The sequence below is a fragment of the Oncorhynchus clarkii genome, chromosome 20 (assembly GCF_045791955.1).
Source record: "Oncorhynchus clarkii lewisi isolate Uvic-CL-2024 chromosome 20, UVic_Ocla_1.0, whole genome shotgun sequence".
Lineage (NCBI taxonomy): Eukaryota > Metazoa > Chordata > Actinopteri > Salmoniformes > Salmonidae > Oncorhynchus > Oncorhynchus clarkii.
This window is the reverse complement of record NC_092166.1, coordinates 65,590,207-65,611,713: the sequence shown is the minus strand read 5'-3', so window position 1 is coordinate 65,611,713 and position 21,507 is coordinate 65,590,207. Positions and strand designations below refer to the sequence as shown.

At 43.8% G+C, this 21,507-nt stretch overlaps 1 protein-coding gene across 1 annotated transcript in view; it reads left to right on the top strand.

The window, feature by feature from the left end:
• The window catches only part of LOC139376751 (cytohesin-3-like), a 45,040-nt gene that overhangs the window by 17,529 nt on the left and 6,004 nt on the right, over window positions 1-21,507 (top strand). Inside the window, exons 2-12 of the mRNA XM_071119648.1 lie at window positions 7,036-7,118; window positions 7,622-7,686; window positions 8,087-8,153; window positions 8,352-8,470; window positions 10,224-10,304; window positions 10,494-10,606; window positions 11,837-11,985; window positions 12,060-12,171; window positions 18,322-18,398; window positions 19,218-19,289; window positions 19,444-19,598. Of these exons, the coding sequence (XP_070975749.1) occupies window positions 7,036-7,118; window positions 7,622-7,686; window positions 8,087-8,153; window positions 8,352-8,470; window positions 10,224-10,304; window positions 10,494-10,606; window positions 11,837-11,985; window positions 12,060-12,171; window positions 18,322-18,398; window positions 19,218-19,289; window positions 19,444-19,598 (1,093 nt within the window). The remainder of the gene's footprint in view (window positions 1-7,035; window positions 7,119-7,621; window positions 7,687-8,086; window positions 8,154-8,351; window positions 8,471-10,223; window positions 10,305-10,493; window positions 10,607-11,836; window positions 11,986-12,059; window positions 12,172-18,321; window positions 18,399-19,217; window positions 19,290-19,443; window positions 19,599-21,507) is intronic.

The following is a 21,507-nucleotide window of genomic DNA, read 5'->3' as shown; positions in this document are numbered from 1 at the left end:
GCAGCCAGATCATACGTTCATGAAAATAATACACTTCCATTAGCTACACTGACTAACATAGAGAATACAGTACACACTCATCATAACCCACTGCCCTTTGACTTGCCCTGTACTAATCATTCCCCAAATTTTTGCGTCTTGACAAACTGCCAGGTCGCATCTCCGTACAGCTAAACAAGACTACAAATGTTTGTTACTGTGTCTGTCCGTGTTGTCACTGCCAAAGTCAGTTACAGAAGATAGAGAAAGAGTGGCTGGCTGGCTGGCTGGCCATTGGAAACAACATCTGTGGGTGTGCACTGTATACATCCCACTTCCACTGTGGCCGTCAGCCCCATGGTCCGATTGGGATTAAGAGCTGTGGGGGTGGGTATTAGCGGGTTTAAAGCCAGCTGGCAGCACGAGCGTGTGCCTGTGTGTGTGCTACAGTTTGTATGTATGCATGTACAGTGCTGTGAAAAAGTATTTGCTCGCTTTCAAATGTTCTCTTTTTGCATATGTTTGATACGGAGTATTATCAGATCTTCATCCAAAACCTAATATTAGAAACTGAGTTTAAAAAGAAAATAATACTTGTATTTTTTATTTAATTAACACATTTATGCAACACCCAATTCCCCTGTGTGAAAAAGTAATTTCCCCCTACACTAAATAACTGGTCATGCCACCTTTAGCTGCAATGACTGCAATCAAATGCTTCCTGTAGTTGTTGATCAGTCTCTCACATCGCTGTGGAGGAATTTTGGCGAAGCATCCCCAAACCATCCCAATACCACCACTATGCTTGACCGTTGGTATGAGGTTTTTACTGTGGAATGCAGTGTTTGGTTTTCGCCAGACATCAGGGGACCAATGTCATCCAAAAAGTTATTATTTTGACGCATCTGTCTGTGGAACATTCTCCCAAGAGTCTTGATGATCATCTAGGTGCTTCCAGGTGCTTTTTGGAAAACTTGAGTCAGCTTTCTATTTTCCATTTATCATCCTTGAAATGTTTCTACAACTTGATTGGAGTCCACCTGTGGTCATTTTAATTGATTGGACATGATTTGGAAAGGCACACACCTGTCTATATAAGGTCCCACAGTTGACAGTGTGCATGTCAGAGAGCAAAAACCAAACCATGAGGTCGAAGGAATTGTCCGTAGAGCTCTGAGACAGGATTGTGTCGAGGCACAGATCTGGGGAAGGGTACCATTTTTTTAATGCAGCATTCAAGGTCCCCAAGAACACAGTGGCCTCCATGATTCTTAAATGGAAGAAGTTTGGAACCACCAAGACTCTTTCTAGAACTGGCCGCCTGGCCAAACTGAGCAATCTGGGGAGAAGGGCCTTGGTCAGGGAGGTGACCAAGAACCCGATGGTCACTCTGACAGAGCTCTAGAGTCTCTCTGTGGAGATGGGGGAACCTTCCAGAAGGACAACCATCTCTGCAGCACTTCACCAATCAGGCCTTTATGGTAGAGTGATCAGATGGAAGACACTCCTCAGTAAAAGGCGCATGACAACCCACTTGGAGTTTGCTAAAAGGCATCTAAAGACTCTCAGACCATGAGAAACAAGGTTCTCTGGTCTGATGAAACCAAGATTGAACTCTTTGGCCTGAATGTCTGGAGGAAACCTGGCACCATTCCTCAGGTGAAGCATGGTGGTGGTGGCAGCATCATGCTGTGGGGATGTTTTTCAGCGGCAGGGACTGGGAGACTAGTCAGGTTCGAGGGAAAGATAAATGGCGCAAATTACAGAGAAATCCTTGATGAAAACCTGCTCCAGTGCGCTCAGGACCTCAGACTGGGACGGAGGTTCACCTTCCAACAGGACAACGACCCTAAGCACACAGTCAAGGCAACGCAGGAGTGGCTTTGGGACAAGTCTCTGAATGTCCTTGAGTGGCCCAGCCAGAGCCCGGAGTTGAACCAAATCGAACATCTATGGAGAGACTTGAAAATACCTGTGCAGCAACGCTCCCCATCCAACCTAACAGAGCTTGAGAGGGTCTGCAGAGAAGAATGTGAGAAACTCCCCAAATACAGGTGTGCCAAGCTTGTAGTGTCATACCCAAGAAGACTCAAGGCGGTAATCGCTGCCAAAGGTGCTTCAACAAAGTACAGAGTAAAAGGTCTGAATAGTTATGTAAATGTGATATTGCAGTTTATACATTTTTATGCATTTGTTATCGTTTCTAAAAAACTGTTTTTGCTTTGAAAAACTGTTTTTGCTTTGTCATTATCGGGTATTGTGTTTTTATTGATGAGGGTAAAAAACTATTTAATCAATTTTAGAATAAGGCTGTGACCTAACAAAATGTGGAAAAAGTTGAGGGGTCTGAATACTTTCCGAATGCACTGTATTTATGTATGTATCAGAGGAGGCTGGATTGGAGGAGCCATAGGAGGACTGCTCATTGTTATTGATGTAATAAATGGAACGGAGTCAAACTTGTGGATTCCATAAATTTGATGTTTGATACAATTCCATCCATTACAATGAGCCCGTTCTCCTATAGCCCCCCCCCCCCCCCCCCCCCCCCCCCCCCACCGGCCTCCTAAGGTATGAGGTTGGTGGCACCTTAATTGGGGAGGACGGGCACGTAGTAATGGCTGGAGCTGAATAAGTGGAAAGGTATCAACAACATCAAACCGATGGCTTCCATATGTTTGATACCATTCCATTCATTCTGTTCCAGACATTATTATGAGCCTTCCTCCCCTCAGCAGCCTCCACTGATGTGCATGCATCTGTATATGTGTGTTTGTATCTATGTGCGTGTGTCTGTCTATGTGCTCCTGCATCTGCGTGTGTGCATGACGTGTGTCCCTGTAAATGTGTGTTTGTGCGTGCATGTGAGGCCAGTGAGGGGAGTCCAAGTGGTATAAAGTTAAAGGGATTGGTGACAACAGGCTTTAGATTACAGGTTATAGCCAGAGGAGGCTCTCAGAGACAGCCTGCCTGGCCTGTCTATCTCATCCCATCTCCCTGCTGGGGGCAGTGGGGTGACAGGGTTCTCCCATTCTCCAACACACAGACCAGGCTAGCTAGAGGACAGTAAAGACAACCCGCCAGGCTGTGCCCATTACCCAGTTTAGCTTTTAAAATGGTAAGTTGGCCCATGTACAGTAACAGAGTATGGGATTTTGTTTAAGTCCTACTCTGTTTGACTGGTCAAGCTGGGATGAGTGGGGGTTTTAGTAATAGATGGTTATCACACTTTCCAGTCCAACAAGTGGATAAAATGTGATGAAATGGACAGTCTGTTTTGGGTCTATTTGAATGTGTATCATGTGCAAGGGTAGTTTGTACTGTAAGCTGACTAAACATAATGAGGTGGGCTTTCTTACCCCCAAATGTATCCCATCCTGTCAGAGATTCTACAGAGGAATGTGCACAGATCTCAAGTCAGAAGTTGTCTCTGTTACTGTATCATCAACTACCCAGTTGCAGAGGGAGGGTAGTGAACAGTTGGTCGTTTTTGGATGAGGACTTCATCGTAGGGATTTACTCCTAAAATGAGATTGAGGGGATTTGTTTTGGGGGTAAATGTATAGAGGGTTATGGTTATTTATAGATTTACAGAGGCTCTGCTCTGTGGTGCACATGTTGGAATTTATTTAACCCCTGCCCCCTGGCACCATTTTTGCACCTGCTCAACCCAACCTGTCACTCCACTGACTGGAGTAGATTTGACAGAGTAGATGTGTAGCTATTTCAGTGGCACACAACTGCAACTCTCAAATCAATTTGAGATTCAGATAAAACTTTGTTGACATACACTACTGTTCAAAAGTTTGGGGTCACTTAGAAATGTCCTTGTTTTTTAAAGAAAAGCACATGTTTTGTCCATTAATATAACATCAAATTGATCAGAAATACAGTGTAGACATTGTTAATGTTGTAAATGACTATTGTATGGAATATCTACATAGGTGTACAGAGGTCCATTATCAGCAACCATCACTCCTGTGTTCCAATGGCACGCTGTGTTAGCTAATCCAAGTTTATCATTTTAAAAGGCTAATTTATCATTAGAAAACCCTTTTGCAATTATGTTAGCACAGCTGAAAACTGTTTTTTGATTAAAGAAGCAACAAAACTGGCCTTTAGACTAGTTGAGTATCTGGAGCATCAGCATTTGCTGGTTCGATTACAGGCTCAAAATGGCCAGAAACAAAGACCTTTCTTCTGAAACTCGTCAGTCTATTCTTGTTCTGAGAAATGAAGACTATTCCATGCAGGAACTTGCCAAGAAACTGAAGATCTCATACAACGCTGTGTACTATTCCCTTCACAGAACAGCACAAACTTGCTCTAACCAGAATAGAAAGAGGAGTGGGAGGCCCCGGTGCACAACTGTGCAAGAGGACAAGTACATTACAGTGTCTAGTTTGAGAAACAGATGCCTCACATGTCCTCAACTGGCAGCTTCAATTAATGGTACCCGCAAAACACCAGTCTCAACTTCAACAGTGAAGAGTCGACTCCGGGATGCTGGCTTTCTAGGCAGAGTTCCTCAATCCAGTTTCTACGTTCTTTTGCCCATCTTAATCTTTTCTTTTTATTGACCAGTCTGAGATATGCCTTTTTCTTTGCAACACTGCCTAGAAGGCCAGCATCCCGGAGTCGCCTCTTCACTGTTGACATTGAGACTGGTGTTTTGCAGGTACTATTTAATGAAGCTGCCAGTTGAGGACTTATGAGGCGTCTGTTTCTCAAACTAGACATTCTAATGTACTTGTCCTCTTGCTCAGTTGTCCACCCTGGCCTCCCACTCCTCTTTCTATTCTGGTTAGAGCCAGTTTGCGCTGTGCTTTTCCTTCAAAAACAAGGACATTTCTAAGTGACCCTAAACATTTGAACGATAATGTACCTGTGGCACCTAGACGGTGTAAACAGGTGGAATACAGACTGGTGAAGAGACAATAACGACTGCTGAAAGTAAGACTGATAAAGACTTGTTTTGTTGATAAAGGAACCATTCAGTTGTTGTGACTGTCAGAGCTCTGGACCCTGTTAGATTCACAAATTACTCTTTCTCTGTCTGCCAACTGGAGACTATACTAAACTCATTTCCTGGATTAGTCAGAGGGCGGTTGCCAGGGTGGATTGTATTAGCAATCTAATTTGTAAGACCCCCTACCCTATCTTCATGTTTAATGTCCACCAGCACTGGACCAGAAGGGTCCATTTATTACCCGTTTTAAATGTACCTTCCCTGCTTTTGCCCAGCTTGTTTCCCTGTTGACCTGATAGATGAAGGTGTGTTACCATATAATGGTCAGAGCAGATGTGGTGTAGGATGTGGTGTAGGGAGGCTTCTGAAGGGAGCTCAGCCTCACATCTCGGCTGCTTAAACCAGACGGAATGCTGCACTCATGTGGTGTGCTCAGTCTGAGCAGTGTTCAGTCTGGTTTAACCAGGATAGCTCCCATGCACCTTCTCATTAACATCCATGATGAATCAGATAGTAATCAGCCAGATGAATTTACCCAGACGGTCCTATTAACCAGGAGACATATTAGAGCCTCTGGTCTCAGGCAGGGGAAAAACCAGGCTATGTTCTCTCTATGCAGAATATCATCCATCCAACAAGCAAATTACATACATCTAAATATATTTGCTGTAAAAAGCAATAATCTAATATGCGTTGAGTGGATGACGCACATTATTATAGAAATAGACTCCAATGGGTTTCTGGTGAACAGGATTTAAGATTTATTGTGTTCTTGGTAATAATAAGACAATTCAGTACATTTCTGCTTTGAAATAGGCCAAATTGAAATGAGCAGACATTTCCTATCATAGATAACATTGTGCCACTTCAAATAATAACTTTAGTCATTTCTCAATTGAGAGCTGTGTCAACTTGAACTTGAAACTAATTGCATCACATTCGGTCACAGTTCCACTGAGATTGTATAACCAAAGCGAGGTTAACCCCGAGGATAGCCAGCTAATTATTGTCTCTATTTGGATGTTGAACTCCAGTCAGTGATTATTGTAGCTCCACATCCCTTCTATTGTCGTAGAGCAACACGGACAGCAGCACAGTGAACCAGGAGGAAATGCTTAACTGGCTCTCTGTCTCACTACCTGACCCCCGGACACAAAGTGCAACAAAGGATTACATAAAATAGTTAAAGGGAACAATCATTTTGACTTGACTAGTTAAATAAAAGTTAAATATAATTTAAAAAATACATTACCTTGGGCATTTGTTTAATTGTTAGTCTTATTAATATCATTGCTGCGATCAATGTTTAGAGCCCTGAGCACCTCTTGTAAGAACTCGAGTTGCCAACTGCTAAATTAGCACTGGGCAGCTCTTGGCTAGGCTCCCATGTTATTTAATTGGCAAGACATGGCTTTAGTTCACTGGTAATGTTATTCGGTTCTGTATAAAGGGAAACTGTGAAGTGAATACTGTATGTTTCCACAGTATCTGTACGCAGTGGCTTGGCATTGATATCAGTCTTGTCATGTTCCTGCTCTATGAAGAGAGATTTAGTGGGTATATAGCCTATCTATCTGCCTCTTAGCTGGGTTAATGAAGCCGGATCACAGAGACCCTTCTCTGGTGGTTTCACTGATAGAGAGAAAGAGAGAGAGGGGGGATAAAGATGGAGAGAGGGATAAAGATGGAGAGAGATGGGGGAAGAGAGGGATAGAGATGGAGAGAGGGATAGAGAGAGGGATGAAAGAGGGATTGAGAGAGAGAGAGAGCGCGAGGGCACTCGTGTCCGCTTCACCTCAGCTCTAAACCCTTGGGCGGTTAAAGAGTCGAGGGCGACGGTTGCGTTAATTTACCAAATTCGCATTTAATGAACGGAAACTTAATCTGGATTGGTTTTATTAATAGAATATTCCCGAGCATTAAAAAGGGTCAGAAAACACTTTCATGTGGAATAGTTAAGACCATTAACCTTTTTTTTCACAAATTAAGACAAATGTATCTGCTTTGATGTGTGTGACACGGAGTGTAACAAGATGCATCGGCAGTAGACTAAGGATGTTTCTCTCCCTGTGATCTCTCTCTTCTAGTACCTCAGGATCTCTCACTGGAAGAGAGGGGTGAGCTGTCAAACATCCGGCGGAGGAAGAGAGAGCTGCTGGATGATATTGAAGTGGGTAGCCTTGAAGTTGCTTTGCCTCGGCTTCGTAGCTGGGAAAGCTTTGAGGAAGAGTGTATTGTATTTTTCTGACGTGCTCGTGTACAGATGTAGGACCTTTAATTTGATTATAATGTTGCAATACATTTTCTACACCGCCGGAAATGCAAACTTGTAGTGTATTCAAAGTCTAAAAAAGACTTATAACGTTTGTAATTTCCACTTTAAAATGTCCGACTTGATTTGCCCTGACAAAAAAATGTATCAACCCCTACAAAAATGTCCATTAATTATAATCCACACAATAGTCCTGTTGCTGCAGGATTATTTTCCTTGTCAAATTAATATTCTACATCTGTAGCCTCTATCATTTTCTCAGAATTACTATTTTGGATCTCTGTCAGTGTCTCTGTTCATTCAACATATGTTTTTGTACAGTACTGCTACTCTTGAAGAGTTTTCTCAGAATACAGCCTATTCCAAGAATCCAATTATATTTATTTTTCTTCCCCTCTCAGCGCTTGAAGTTTGAGATAGCTGAAGTCATGACTGAGATTGAGCAACTAACATGTGTAGGAGAAAGGTGAGTGAACAGCCCATGGTCTCATTCACTGGTGCTTGCATTTGTTTTTCACTGTTCTAACTTGAATAGTGAAGAATTCTGTGCAGTGCTTTCAATCAACCTTAGTCGATGAACCATATCTAATTTCCACACCCAAAATGTGACAGAACTACCTTATAATCTAATTTATCACCATCAGCCTGCTTCGTTTCCCATCACTAGTTGATCCCTATTGGTATATCCGGTGAGAAAAGACATGTCTTAAATCTGGCTCTATGGGTCACAGGTCTCCGAACAGACCAAGGTTAAAAAGGCACCTGTGGCTTTTTACATGTAAAGAAATAGTCATAGGTTTGTAGGAGAGGTTGCTTGGTTGTATTGTGGGTTTTTCATGGCTTTCCTTCCATTTCATGTCTCACAGCAAAACAACACAGCGGAACAAACAAATCGCCATGGGGAGGAAGAAATTCAACATGGATCCTAAAAAGGTATTTTCATGTGTATGTGTATAACCAGACCCTCGGGGTTCAGGGAGGGCCACGTCTAAGTATTTTCTTCCGCCTTGGGATAGCTTTTGTGGTGGTGTTGTGTCCAGTAATGGAACCCTGTGATATACTGCTCTGCTAGAATCATTCACCCTTGATTGAGATAAACGGCCCACTGTCTGTCGTCCATTTTGTCTCCAGGGGATCCAGTTTCTCCTGGAGAACGACCTTCTGCAGCACACCCCAGAAGACATCTCTCAGTTCCTCTATAAGGGCGAGGGCCTGAACAAGACGGTCATCGGAGACTACTTAGGGGAGCGGTAAGCCATCCTATCTATCTACCTAGTAGAGAAACTGTTTTCCCTCCCTGTCGTGCTCCCAAAGCCGCGCTGCAGATTTATGTCCACCGCGTGATTAGTCCATTTGCTCTGCGAATATAAGGCCATCCTAGCGGGATATTATGGTCTGGATTTATTGATGAAAGTGACCACCAGGTTCCCTTGGAATACAAATCACCTTGGCAACGAGTCGTCGTGGGTGTCTCTGGTCTCGTCTGCCCCGCTTATGCCAACTCACTGTGGACACCTGCGTAGCAATAAACAATACTTAATTATCCACAACTCAACCCAGAAACACAATGTCAGGTAACAGAGGAGGGGCGTCAGCTTGGGACTAGAGATACGGCAGTTTAAAGGATTTAAAGACAGCACTGTTGGCAGCTTCAGATGATATCAGAAGTGAAAGACCGGGAGGTTAGGTTATATGAAAAACAGGAGGAATAGATGAATGGAGAGAGAGAGAGTCTATGTATTGAAAGAGATGTGCAGTGTGACCCAGACTGTGTGTGTGTGTGTGTGTGTGTGTGTGTGTGTGTGTGTGTGTGTGTGTGTGTGTGTGTGTGTGTGTGTGTGTGTGTGTGTGTGTGTGTGCATCAGACTGTGTGTGTGTGTGTGTGTGTGTCAGACGTGGGTGTGTTGGAGTCAGTCGTCAATATTAAATGTCTAGATGTTAAATCTATGATCCCCCATACGTCCTCTACTGTTCCCGCCTCTAAACCCAGAGGGAATGATCAAAGAGCCAGCCCACTCAGTGGAAATAACTGTAAACATTGGTGGGGCGGCTATACTTAGCATTTAGTCCTAATTGAGTTTACGGGAGGATCTGGAACCTATCATTACACACACTGTAATTACAGATTTAATGGAGAGAAAGAGAGCGAGAGAGGGATGGAAAGGGAGAAAGAGTGGGCGAATCTGTCTTAAATGACACAATCGGACAGGATCTTTGGTAATATGTTAGTAATCCTGTCCTGATTTCCTAGCTCCTCTTATTACTCCGGTTGATACAATACAAGGTTGGATTTTTTTTCACAGATCATTGTTTTAAGTGAGATTCAGACATACATTAGTAATAAAGCTGGGTTTTTTTTGATCAGCTTCTTTCTCAGGTATTTCTCTCTGTACACACAGCAACTCTTATTTACTTGGAAAACATTGTTACAGAAACATTTCCTGAGTTTGGTTTCCTTCTGAAGTTTATGAGCGATACATAATACAATGAGTTTTCAGGCTCAGGAAGATTAAATTGGATGTTAAATGAACCACCTCAGAGGACCACAGGTCACTATGCTTCAAAGGTGATGTTGACTTTCTTCAACAAATCTCTCTCACAAAAGACTGTGTGGATTCTGTTGGCTTGTTTTTCACCAATCAAATGCATCCTTGACCATGTCAAGCTTCAATAGCTCAGCACCTCAAGGTATTGGGATCCATTTCAATAGGCCAGCTGTTAAGATTGCTTCCAGACTCTTGCAGAGTTGTTTTGTATATCAATGAAGGAAGAACATTTTCTGGAATTCAAAGGAAAAGGCATTTGCTTGGGCAAAATAAATCATTTGCAGTGGAAATGTTGTTTTTCCCTTCTGGGCTCAACCTGCGTGTGTGGAACTATTCAATCTCTTCTCCAGGAGATGTTTTGGATATTCCCTTGACAATATTACCACTCTTTGCTTTGGAAAAATGCCTTGAGAAAAAAAACACTTCCTGATTGGAATACCTGTCTTTGTGTCCCCAGAGATGAGTTTAACCTCAAGGTGCTGCAGGCGTTCGTAGAGCTCCATGAGTTTGCTGACCTCAACCTCGTCCAGGCCTTAAGGTGAGCTGCATGTTTCCATCATCTAACAGGGAACAAACTAAACAAAACTGCTTTTATAAGGGACAGATGGAGTCGTTTCTATATAAAAATAGACTCTATATGGTACACACTCAATACTGATGATGAAAGTTAATTGTGTTCATCTGTGTTCGATGAAGTGTCTGAATGTTTCTGCTCTGTCTGTTGCAGGCAGTTCCTGTGGAGTTTCCGTCTTCCTGGTGAGGCTCAGAAGATTGACCGGATGATGGAGGCGTTTGCCTCGCGGTACTGCGGCTGTAATCCGGGGGTTTTCCAGTCAACAGGTCAGATCCTCAACATTCAACATTAAGTCTGTCTAGACCCACGGGGGTCAAAACGCTGCTACATTGAAACTTGACATTCACTATTGGTAAGCCCCATAGGGGCTCTAGTCAAAAGTAGTGCACTGTATAGGGAACAGTGTGCCATTTGGAATTTAATGATAGTGAATGTCCATTCACTGTTTTAGATTAGTTCTTATGAGTTGACCACTGTGGGTCTAGGTCACCCTCAGCCTTGCATTCTCCTTATACGGAAGTAATTCAAATATCACTAATGAATACTTCCTGATCTTGATTGGAGACCTTTGCCGTTGCCATCTGTCCTGGGTCAAAAGTTCACATGTGGAATCAACAACAAGTAGTTTAGCCACCAAAACATCTGGCCATGTAAGCATCTCTTAGGTGGATGAAATACAGTAGGAACGGATGAGACAACTTCTTATTCCCACACAATCCAGAATTATTTACAAAAAAGAGCTACAGTAAGGATAGTATTTCCACCATAGGTAATACATACTTTATAGTTCATTTTCTATGCCTGTCATGGCTCTACCCAGAGAGGGAGGGACTGTGCAGTGAATCTGTGCTCTTCACACAAGACACATCCCACTTGGCACAGAAGTCAATTCAGTGTCTATTCCGCATTGGTTCAACGTCATTTCATTGAAATGATGTGGAAACAACGTTGATTCAACCAGTGTGTGCCCAGTGGGATCTCTGCTCTGAGTAAACCAGGGCAGAACAACAGTACTGTACCAGAATTCCTAACACACTCAGTGGGGGGCTCTGTGGTAGAGACAGACAATGCACTCCGTAGCTCTGGACGGACGGACGGACGGACAGACAGACAGGAGTGCGTCAGAGGGAAACAGAGAATAATTATTTATGTACAGACATGGGCTGGTATGTGTCAGCAGGGAATTAATATACCACCAGTACAATGGAATGTCTACTTTCTACGGACTCTGTGTTTTAGGTTCCGTTAATCCCAAAATGTAGTGCAGGAGTGTCATGGATGCAGGAGAGCAGAGGAAAAGAAAAGAAGAAGTTGTTTATTGCTTCTAGATCAATATTCAGATATGATCGATATATTGAGAACAACAGTCTTCCCCAAACACATTAATTGACTCTAGTGTCTCGTATCCCTGGTTAACCTCAGTGAAAGGCAGAGAGGTGAGTCTGTTGAGGTGCGTAATCAGTACTAAATATTCATTACTTCTCTCCCTCCTGCAGACACCTGTTATGTGCTGTCGTTTGCCATCATCATGTTGAACACCAGCCTGCACAACCCCAACGTCAGAGACAAGCCCCCTGTAGAGAGATTCATCTCCATGAACAGAGGTATCAACGAGGGAGGAGACCTGCCAGAGGAACTACTCAGGGTAAGACAGAGATAGTGTGCGTGGAGAGGAAACCTTTCCTCCATTACTCAACCTTTTTGTATTCTGTTTTGCAGAATTTATTTGATAGCATCAAAAATGAACCCTTCAAAATCCCAGAAGACGATGGCAATGATCTTACACACACGTTCTTCAACCCTGACAGAGAGGGATGGCTACTGAAACTAGGTGAGTGACGACCAAAGAATCCACATCTTGGTACTTGGTTCACCAACATACATACAAATGTACTATATCTGTATTCGCCACGTTTAGGGCAGATGGAAATGTTAGCGATGCGAGAAATGTTGCGAACTTGGTGAAGCAACTCTTTCGTCTTGTATTGTGTTTCTGCACTACTGTCTCGTTCTTCTGTTTCCCCCTCTCTCGCTCCAAGCATGGTCTGTGTGATTCAGCTGCTCCTTGCTCTGTCGTTCCTTTTATGTCCTTACTGCGTCATTGTTGTCTCTGTTGAATTAGGTAGTGTTTTAAATGTGCCCTCTTGTTTTCCCTCACAACCTTTGACCTGTCACCTTTCTGTTCTTTGACTGGCTGTTTCTTCTTACTCTGCGCTAGGAGGTAGGTACTCCCCCTAAATCCCAGTAGAAGTTACCCCTAACCACTGATACAGGGTCAGCTTTTCCCCATCCCCATGAATGGTTATGGTTAGGATTGAGGGTGGCGGTAAACTGATACTAGATCTATGGTTTAGGACAGCTTCTACTCCTACCCTCCCTCCCTGCCTCCCACCCCTCTGCTTTACCTCATCCTGAGGTCCCATGCTAACAACATTTAGCTCTTATCTTCCAAGTCAACAGATGTATTAGCTGCTGGCTGGTTAGTGGTCATCTATTAGCTTGTTTGTTGCAGAGATGTGTGTGGATCTGTGACTTATGGTTGACAGGGGTGATGGGGTTATCTAGAATGGGTTGTGTGATCTCTTTGATCTTGGATGAGGATCCACCCATCACATTCCTCCTCTGACTGGCCAACATCTGTCTCACACAGCTCCCATTTATGTTAACCATGATAACATGCTATTTCACTTTTGGGGAACGGTGTACGGCCAGGAGTTTTACAGCCCTCGTTACCTGACCAGGAAAAACTGAAGACCAGTTATTATTGGCTTGTAGCTAGAGTTTAAAAATAGGGACCTAGAGTGATCAGGAAAAACTGCTGGCCCTAGGAAGGGGTGCATTTCCTTTATTTAGGTCATGGGTTTGCACTATGAGAATGTGTTCTGTATGCTAGCTACAGTATGTGCTGATCCTGTGGTGTTCTGAGTTCCTCCATCCTGCTGCTGCTGCCCTCCAGGCCTGAAACACCTCCTGCTGTGAAACACCTCCTGCTGCTTCCCTCCAGGCCTGAAACACCTCCTGCTGTGAAACACCTCCTGCTGCTGCTGCCCTCCAGGCCTGAAACACCTCCTGCTGCCCTCCAGGCCTGAAACACCTCCTGCTGCTTCCTACTTCCTCCTATCTGGTTGCATGTCAAATGGAACCCTATTCCCTATATAGTGCACTACTTTTGATCAGGGCCTGTGTATTGCACTATGGTGCATTCGGAAAGTATTCAGACCCCTTGACTTTTTCCACATTTTGTTACGTTACAGCCTTATTCTAAAATGTATTAAATAATTGTTTTGGCTTCATCAGTCTACTCAGTCCCCCTTAATGACAAAGAGAATTTATTAAAAAATAAAAACTTAAATACCTTATTTACATAAGTATTCAGACCCTCTGCTGTGAGACTCGAAATTGAGCTCAGGTGTATCCTGTTTCCAATGATTATCCTTGATGTTTCTACATCTTGATTGGAGTCCACCTGTGGTAAATTAAATTGATTGGACATGATTTGGAAAGCCGTGAGGTCGAAGGAATTGTCTTAGAGCTCCAAGACAGCATTGTGTCCATGCACAGATTTGGGGAAGGGTAGTAAAACAATTCTGCAGCATTGAAAGTCCCCAAGAACACAGTGGCCTCCATCATTCTTCATGGGAGAAGTTTGGAACCACCAATACTCTTCCAAGAGCTGGCCGCCTGGCAAAACTGAGCAATCGGGGGAGAAGGGCCTTGGTCAGGGAGGTGACCAAGAACCAGATGGTCACGCTGACAGAGGTCCAGCATTCCTCTGTGGAAGGCCAACCATCACAGCAGAACTGCACCAATCAGGCCTTTATGGTAGAGTGGCCAGATGGAAGCCCCTCCTCAGTAAAAGGCGCATGACAGCCCGCTTGGAGTTTGCTAAAAGGCATCAAATGGACACAGACCACAAGAAACAAGATTCTCTGGTCTGATGAAACCAAGATTGAACTCTTTGGCCTGAATGCCAAGCGTCACTTCTGGAGGAAACCTGGCATCATCCCTACGGTGAAGCATGGTGGTGGTGGCGGCATCATGCTGTGGGGATGTTTTTTAGCGGCAGGGACTGGCAGACTAGTCAGGATCGAGGGAAAGATGAACGGAGCAAAGTACAGAGAGATCCTTGATGAAAACCTGCTCCAGTGTGCTCAGGACCTCACATTGGGGAGAAGGTTCACCTTCCAACAGGACAACGACCCAAAGAACACAGCCAAGACAATGCAGGAGTGGCTTCGGGACAAGTCTCTGAATCTCCATGAGTAGCCCAGCCAGAACCCAGACTTGAACCTGATCAAACATCTCTGGAGAGACCTGAAAATAACTGTGCAAGCGACGCTTCCCATCCAACCTGACAGAGCTTGAGAGTATCTGCAGAGAAGAATGGGAGAAACTCCCCAAATATTATTTATTATTTATTTATTTAACTAGGCAAGTCAGTCAAGAACAAATTCTAATTTAGCAAACCCCGGCCAAACCCTAACCCGGATGACGCTGGGCATATTGTGCGCCGCCCTATAGGACTCCCAATCACGGCCGGTTGTGATACAGCCTGGAATCGAACCAGGGTCTGTAGTGACAACTCTAGCACTGAGCTGCAGTGCCTCAGACCGCTGCGCCACTCGGGAGCCCGGGTGTGTCAAGCCCAGGTGTGCCAAGCTTGTAGCGTCATACCCAGGAAGACTCAAGGCTGTAATCGCTACCAAAGGTGCTTCTTTTATTTTATTTTATTTCACCTTTATTTAACCAGGTAGGCTAGTTGAGAACAAGTTCTCATTTGCAACTGCGACCTGGCCAAGATAAGGCATAGCAGTGTGAACAGACAACACAGAGTTACACATGGAGTAAACAATTAACAAGTCAATAACACAGTAGAAAAAAGGGGAGTCTATATATACATTGTGTGCAAAAGGCATGAGAAGGTAGGCAAATAATTACAATTATGCAGATTAACACTGGAGTGATAAATGATCAGATGGTTATGTAAAGGTAGAGATATTGGTGTGCAAAAGAGCAGAAAAATAAATAAATAAAAACAGTATGGGGATGAGGTAGGTGAAAATGGGTGGGCTATTTACCAATAGACTATGTACAGCTGCAGCGATCGGTTAGCTGCTCAGATAGCAGATGTTTGAAGTTGGTGAGGGAGATAAAAGTCTCCAACTTCAGCGATTTTTGCAATTCGTTCCAATCACAGGCAGCAGAGAACTGGAACGAAAGGCGGCCAAATGAGGTGTTGGCTTTAGGGATGATCAGTGAGATACACCTGCTGGAGCGCGTGCTTCCTGTCTTCAACAAAGAATACTTATGTAAATGTGATATTTCTGTTTTTTTTATATTTGTAATAAATTAGCAAAAATTTCTAAAAACCAATTTTTTCTTTGTCATTATGGGGTATTATATACAGATTGATGGGGTAAAAATGATTTAATCCATTTTAGAATAAGGCTGTAACGTAACAAAATGTGGAAATAGTGAAGGGGTCTGACTACTTTCCGAATGCACCGTATATAGAAAATAGGGTGCCCTATGGAATGCATCCTCTATCTATCCAATTTCCATGCCCCCCTCTCTTTCCATCCCACCAGCTGCGCTTGCCAGATCATTTTAGTTCCAATTTTCCTCTCTCAGAGTTGCAATAAGTCCGTATGCTAATTTTAGCATCCCTTTGGATGGAGCTACCTGATGGAGAAGCTGTGTTTTTTATGATGTAGTTAAAGAGGCCATTACAACAGCCTGTCAGGTAGTGAAATGAGTCATTACAGCAGCCTGTCAGGTAGTTAAATGGAAGCGACTGAGCTGCCCTAACTGAGGTTAGAGCTCTGTAGGTGTACTCTGCTGTGAGTCTAGTAGAGCTCCCCTCTATGTGGAACATCAGCATAAATACATAAATCAATGTCAGGTTTTGACATGATATGACAGGCAGGCTGACATCTGTGCTTCGAGTATTGCATGGAAAATACAGTGAACTGCAGGGGCCCCCATAGACCTATTTTAGAATGTCAGTATGTTTGTACAATATGTAAACAGTGCATTCCACATAAAACTATAGGATTCTATAGCACTCTATAAGTAAACTAATAATAATAATAATATACTGAGCGGACAAAACATTAGGAACACCTGCTCTTTCCATTACAGACTGACCAGGTGAAAGCTATGATCACTTAAATCAGTGTGGATGAAAGGGAGGAGACAGGTTAAAAAAGGATTTTTAAGCCTTGAGACATGGATTGTGTGTATGTGTCGCATTCAGAGGGTGAATGGGCAAGACAAAATGTTTAAGTGCCTTTGAACGGGGTATGGTAGTAGGTGCCAGGCAGACCGGTTTGTGTCAAGAACTGCAACGCTGCTGTGTTTTTCCTGCTCAACAGTTTCCCGTGTGTATCAAGAATGGTCCACCACCCAAAGGACATCCAACCAACTTGATACAATTGTGGGAAGCATTGGAGTCAACATGGGCCAGCATCTCTGTGGAAAGCTTTTGACACCTTGTAGTTTCATGCCCGGACAAATTCAGACTGTTCTGAGGGCAAAAGGGGTTGGAACTCAATATTAGGAAGGTGTTCTTAATGTTTTGTACATTCAGTGTCGTACAATGTATTATCATTACTTATAATTACATGGATTATTGACTGCTTGCATCATTTTGCATGAAATAATCCTTATCTGTACAACTGTAGAGAATTATATGTCTGGATTTATCTACTGATTGAGACTTGACTCAAGGAGAGAAGGGTTAACCTTAACTCCAAATTGTGAGGAGATATTCTTCTTGAAAAAAATGCAATGTCTGAGAATTGTATCTTGTTACTCATTCTGTTCTTCACACTCCCTGGTCGGTTGGACAGACAGACTAGCTTTGGCTGCCTTCACGGTACAGAGAGAGCGATTCGGCCAATGGAAAAACAGCTGAGTTTAGACTGATAAATGCTTCTAGAAATAGGCCCAACATCCCCATTTTGAATTGTTAGTACTTGAAGTATACTCATTATGTCAAACACTTGAACATGTTTACATTGGTTAGTTTACAGAAATGCAGAATGAGTAATTGTCCCTCTGTATCTTTTCACTTTATATCCATAAAATAATTAAATACATTAAGATGTGTCACTTAATTTGAGAGGCAAATGTCTTTATTATGTAGTGGGTTGGGTATACTGTCACATGCCTAGCCATCCCTGACCAATGAACCATGCTCCCCAGCTCCGGCTGAGCCAACGCAATGCCGTCACACGTGAAAGGCTGCGTTTCTAGGATTCTCACCCAAATTGAACACACATTTTGACTGTTTTCACAAGCAATACCGCGCACTGCGTAGGGCCCTCTGGGGACCGGGAGGGGAGGCTGGGGGGGGGGGATATTGGACCACTGATTGAATCAGCTTAATGGGCAGACTGTTGATCAGAACCAGATGTGGCACGTGGAGGGGTAGGGTTGGAGGGAAGGTTTGGGGGTAGGTTGGGGGGTAGGAGGGCTAGGATAGGGTAGGGGTAGGGTACTCCTCCTAAGGACTGAGGGCTGGGCTATAGGCTAGTCTGTCTGTCTCAACATTGAGTCTCAATAGAAATATGCCTAACTGCTTTTGCAGTTTGCATTGAAATGTGTCTGAGAGAAAGGCTGAGCTGGTTGCTTCAACGTTGACACTAAGCAGCCTCCATCTTACACCCTTGTAGTTGCTTTTCTATAGTATTGTAAAGGCCCAAGTGATTAATGTAGCATCCACACGTAGCCCTGGGGTCTATTCAGGCGGGTGTAACATTACAGAACATTCAGATAGAAATGTATTGCGTATGTAGAATATAGGGAATCATGTCAGCTCTAAACATGGCATTTCTATCTGCAATACTAGCAGTATCATCTCATTGGCTGTGTAGCCTACAACACTCCCTCTCCGCATGGCTTGGCCATTTGCTCTTCTCTCTCTCTGTGATGATGTTACTATGTTGTTACTCAACATGTCTGGTATGTTTCTCTACAGGTGGAAGAGTGAAGACCTGGAAGAGACGGTGGTTCATTCTGACTGACAACTGCCTGTACTATTTTGAATACACAACGGTAAGTTAGCGTTTGGTTTTGTCAATGAGAGAGAGAGAGAGAAATCATAGGCAGACAGTCAGAGAGAGTGGCTATTGTATGTCATTTGTAGCCAGTCAGCCACAGCCAGTCTGTAGCAGATGCAGCCCGGCCCTTTGACCTAAATGCACCCCGGTCCAGCAATTAACACGATGCATGGAAAACATCTGGGCGGTCTGCTGCACATCTGGCCTAGCCCAGACCCCTCCCCCATTACCCTACACACGCTGACACACATAGGCACAAACCAGCACACCCATACACACTGCTTAGAGCCCACCCCCCAGCACTGAGCCCCCAGTCCAGTCCCCGGGCATCCCATCCCTGCTGTGTTCTCTCATTAAGAGAAAGACTGTGGATAACAGGGGGGCTGTTCTGCTCTGTTCTTCAAGGTCTCCTCAGCTTCCAGACTATCCCCAGACACAATAGAAATCCACTGTAGGATTGGGTTACTTCTCCCCTAGGTACACCACTCTGTGTGACCTCAGTGTGAACAATAACAGTATAGTACAGTTGTAATGTGTGTAGGATACAGACCATGTACAGTTAGGAAGTTACTTAGTTTTCCTGTCTTGAGTATGACTGATTTATACACCCTACTTGTAGTTTTTGAAACACCCTTACCAAAAAACAGGCTTCTGGTAAACAGTTGTGGCACACTATTTAGTTTTTGCCAAAACTTGCAGGAAGTTTGCCACAACAAATTAATTTATGTAAGGGCAGCTGCATAAATCAATTGGCATATGCAGTGTGTTTATATATTAAATCATGTATTGAATGTGTTCTTTGTGTTGTCTCCAGGATAAGGAACCTCGTGGGATCATTCCTCTAGAGAACCTTAGCATAAGAGAGGTGGATGAGCCCAGGAAGCCTGTAAGTTCCCCAAAATATGGAAAAAAAACAATGCCTGAGAATGGGCTAATGAAATGAACTGGATACTTAGTCTCTGTGTACTTTCCACTTGAATATTCGCCCTAGCTAATTATTTCTCTCCCTCTCTCTCTCTCTAACCCTGTCGTCCAATCAGAACTGTTTCGAGCTCTACAACCCCAATCACAAGGGTTCATTGATCAAGGCGTGTAAGACTGAGGCGGACGGCCGGGTCGTCGAGGGCAACCACACAGTGTACAGGATTTCAGCGCCCACCACAGAAGAGAAGGAGGAGTGGATCAAATCCATCAAGTACGTTTTCGCTGTAACCCACCTAAGGTTTTTGCCCACCATGTAAACACAACCAAGAGTCTGCTACGAGATACCAGTGGTTCGCAACTCACCATGATTCAAAATCAAATCAAATGTTATTTGTCACATACACATGGTTAGCATATGTTAATGCGAGTGTAGCGAAATGCTTGTGCTTCTAGTTCCGACAATGCAGTAATAACCAACAAGTAATCTAACTAACAATTCCACAACTACTACTTTATACACACAAGTGTAAAGGGATAAAGAATATGTGCATAAAGATATATGAATGAGTGATGGTACAGAACGGCATAGGCAAGATGCAGTAGATGGTATCGAGTACAGTATATACATATGAGATGAGTAATGTAGGGTATATAAACATAAAGTGGCATAGTTTAAAGTGGCTAGTGATACACTGCTTTAGCACACTCTGCCAACCCAGATGTCTTAGCCGTGTCTGAAACCTGGCTTAGGAAAACCACCAAAAACCCTGAAATCTCCATTGCTAACTATAACGTTTTCCGCCAAGATAGAACTGCCAAAGGGGGCGGTTTTGCAATCTACTGCAAAGATAGAAAGTAATACAGAACTCTGCAGGCTAAGTCTGTACCCAAACAATTTGAACTTCTACTTCTAAAAATTCACCTTTCCAGAAACAAGTCTCTCACTGTTGCCGCTTGCTATAGACCTCCCTCTGCCCCCAGCTGTGCCCTCAATAGTATATGTGAACTGATTGCCCCCCATCTATCTTCTGAGCTCGTGCTACTAGGTGACCTAAACTGGGACATGCTTAACACCCCGGCCATCCTACAAACTAAGCTTGATGCCCTCAATCTCTCACAAATTATCAATGAACCTACCTGGTACAACCCCAAATCAGTAAACACGGGCACCCTCATAGATGTTATCCTAACTAATTCGCCCTCCAAATACACCTCTGCTGTTTTCAATCTCAGCGATCACTGCCTCATTGCCTGCATCCTTAATGGGTCTGCGACCAAACGACCACTCCTCATCACTGTAAAACGCTCCCTGAAACACTTCTGCGAGCAGGCCTTTCTAATCGACCTGGCCGGGGTATCCTGGAAGGACATTGACCTCATTCCGTCAGTAGATGATGCCTGGCTATTCTTTAAAAGTGCCTTCCTCACCATCTTAAATAAGCATGCCCCTCTCAAAAAATGTAGAACTAGGAATAGATATAGTCCTTGGTTCACGCCAGACCTGTCTGCCCTTGACCAGCACAAAAACATCCTGTGGCGTTCTGCAATTAGCATTGAATAGCCCCCGTGATATGCAGCTTGTCAGGGAAGTTAGGAATAAATATACACAGGCAGTTAGAAAAGCTAAGGCAAGCTTTTTCAAACAGAAATTTGCATCCTGTAGTACTAACTCAAAAAAGTTCTGGGACACTGTAAAGTCCATGGAGAATAAGAGCACCTCCTCCCAGCTACCCACTGCTCTGAGGCTAGGAAACATTGTCACCGCCAATAAATCCACTATAATTGAGAATTTCAATAAGCATTTCTCTACGTCTGGCCATGCTTTCCACTTGGCTACCCCTACCCCGGTCAACTGCCCGGCACCCTCCACAGCAACCCGCCAAAGCCCCCACCATTTCTCCTTTACCCAAATCCAGATAGCCGATGTTCTGAAAGAGCTGCAAAATCTGGACCCTCTCAAATGATTGCCTCGCCTGATTTACCAACTGCTTCTCTGATAGAGTTCAGTGTGTCAAATCGGAGGGCCTGTTGTCTGGACCTCTGACAGTCTCTATGGGTGTGCCACAGGGTTCAATTCTCGGGCCAACTCTCTTTTCTGTATCATCAATGATGTTGCTCTTGCTGCTGGTGATTCTCTGATCCACCTCTACGCAGACGACACCATTCTGTATACTTCTGGC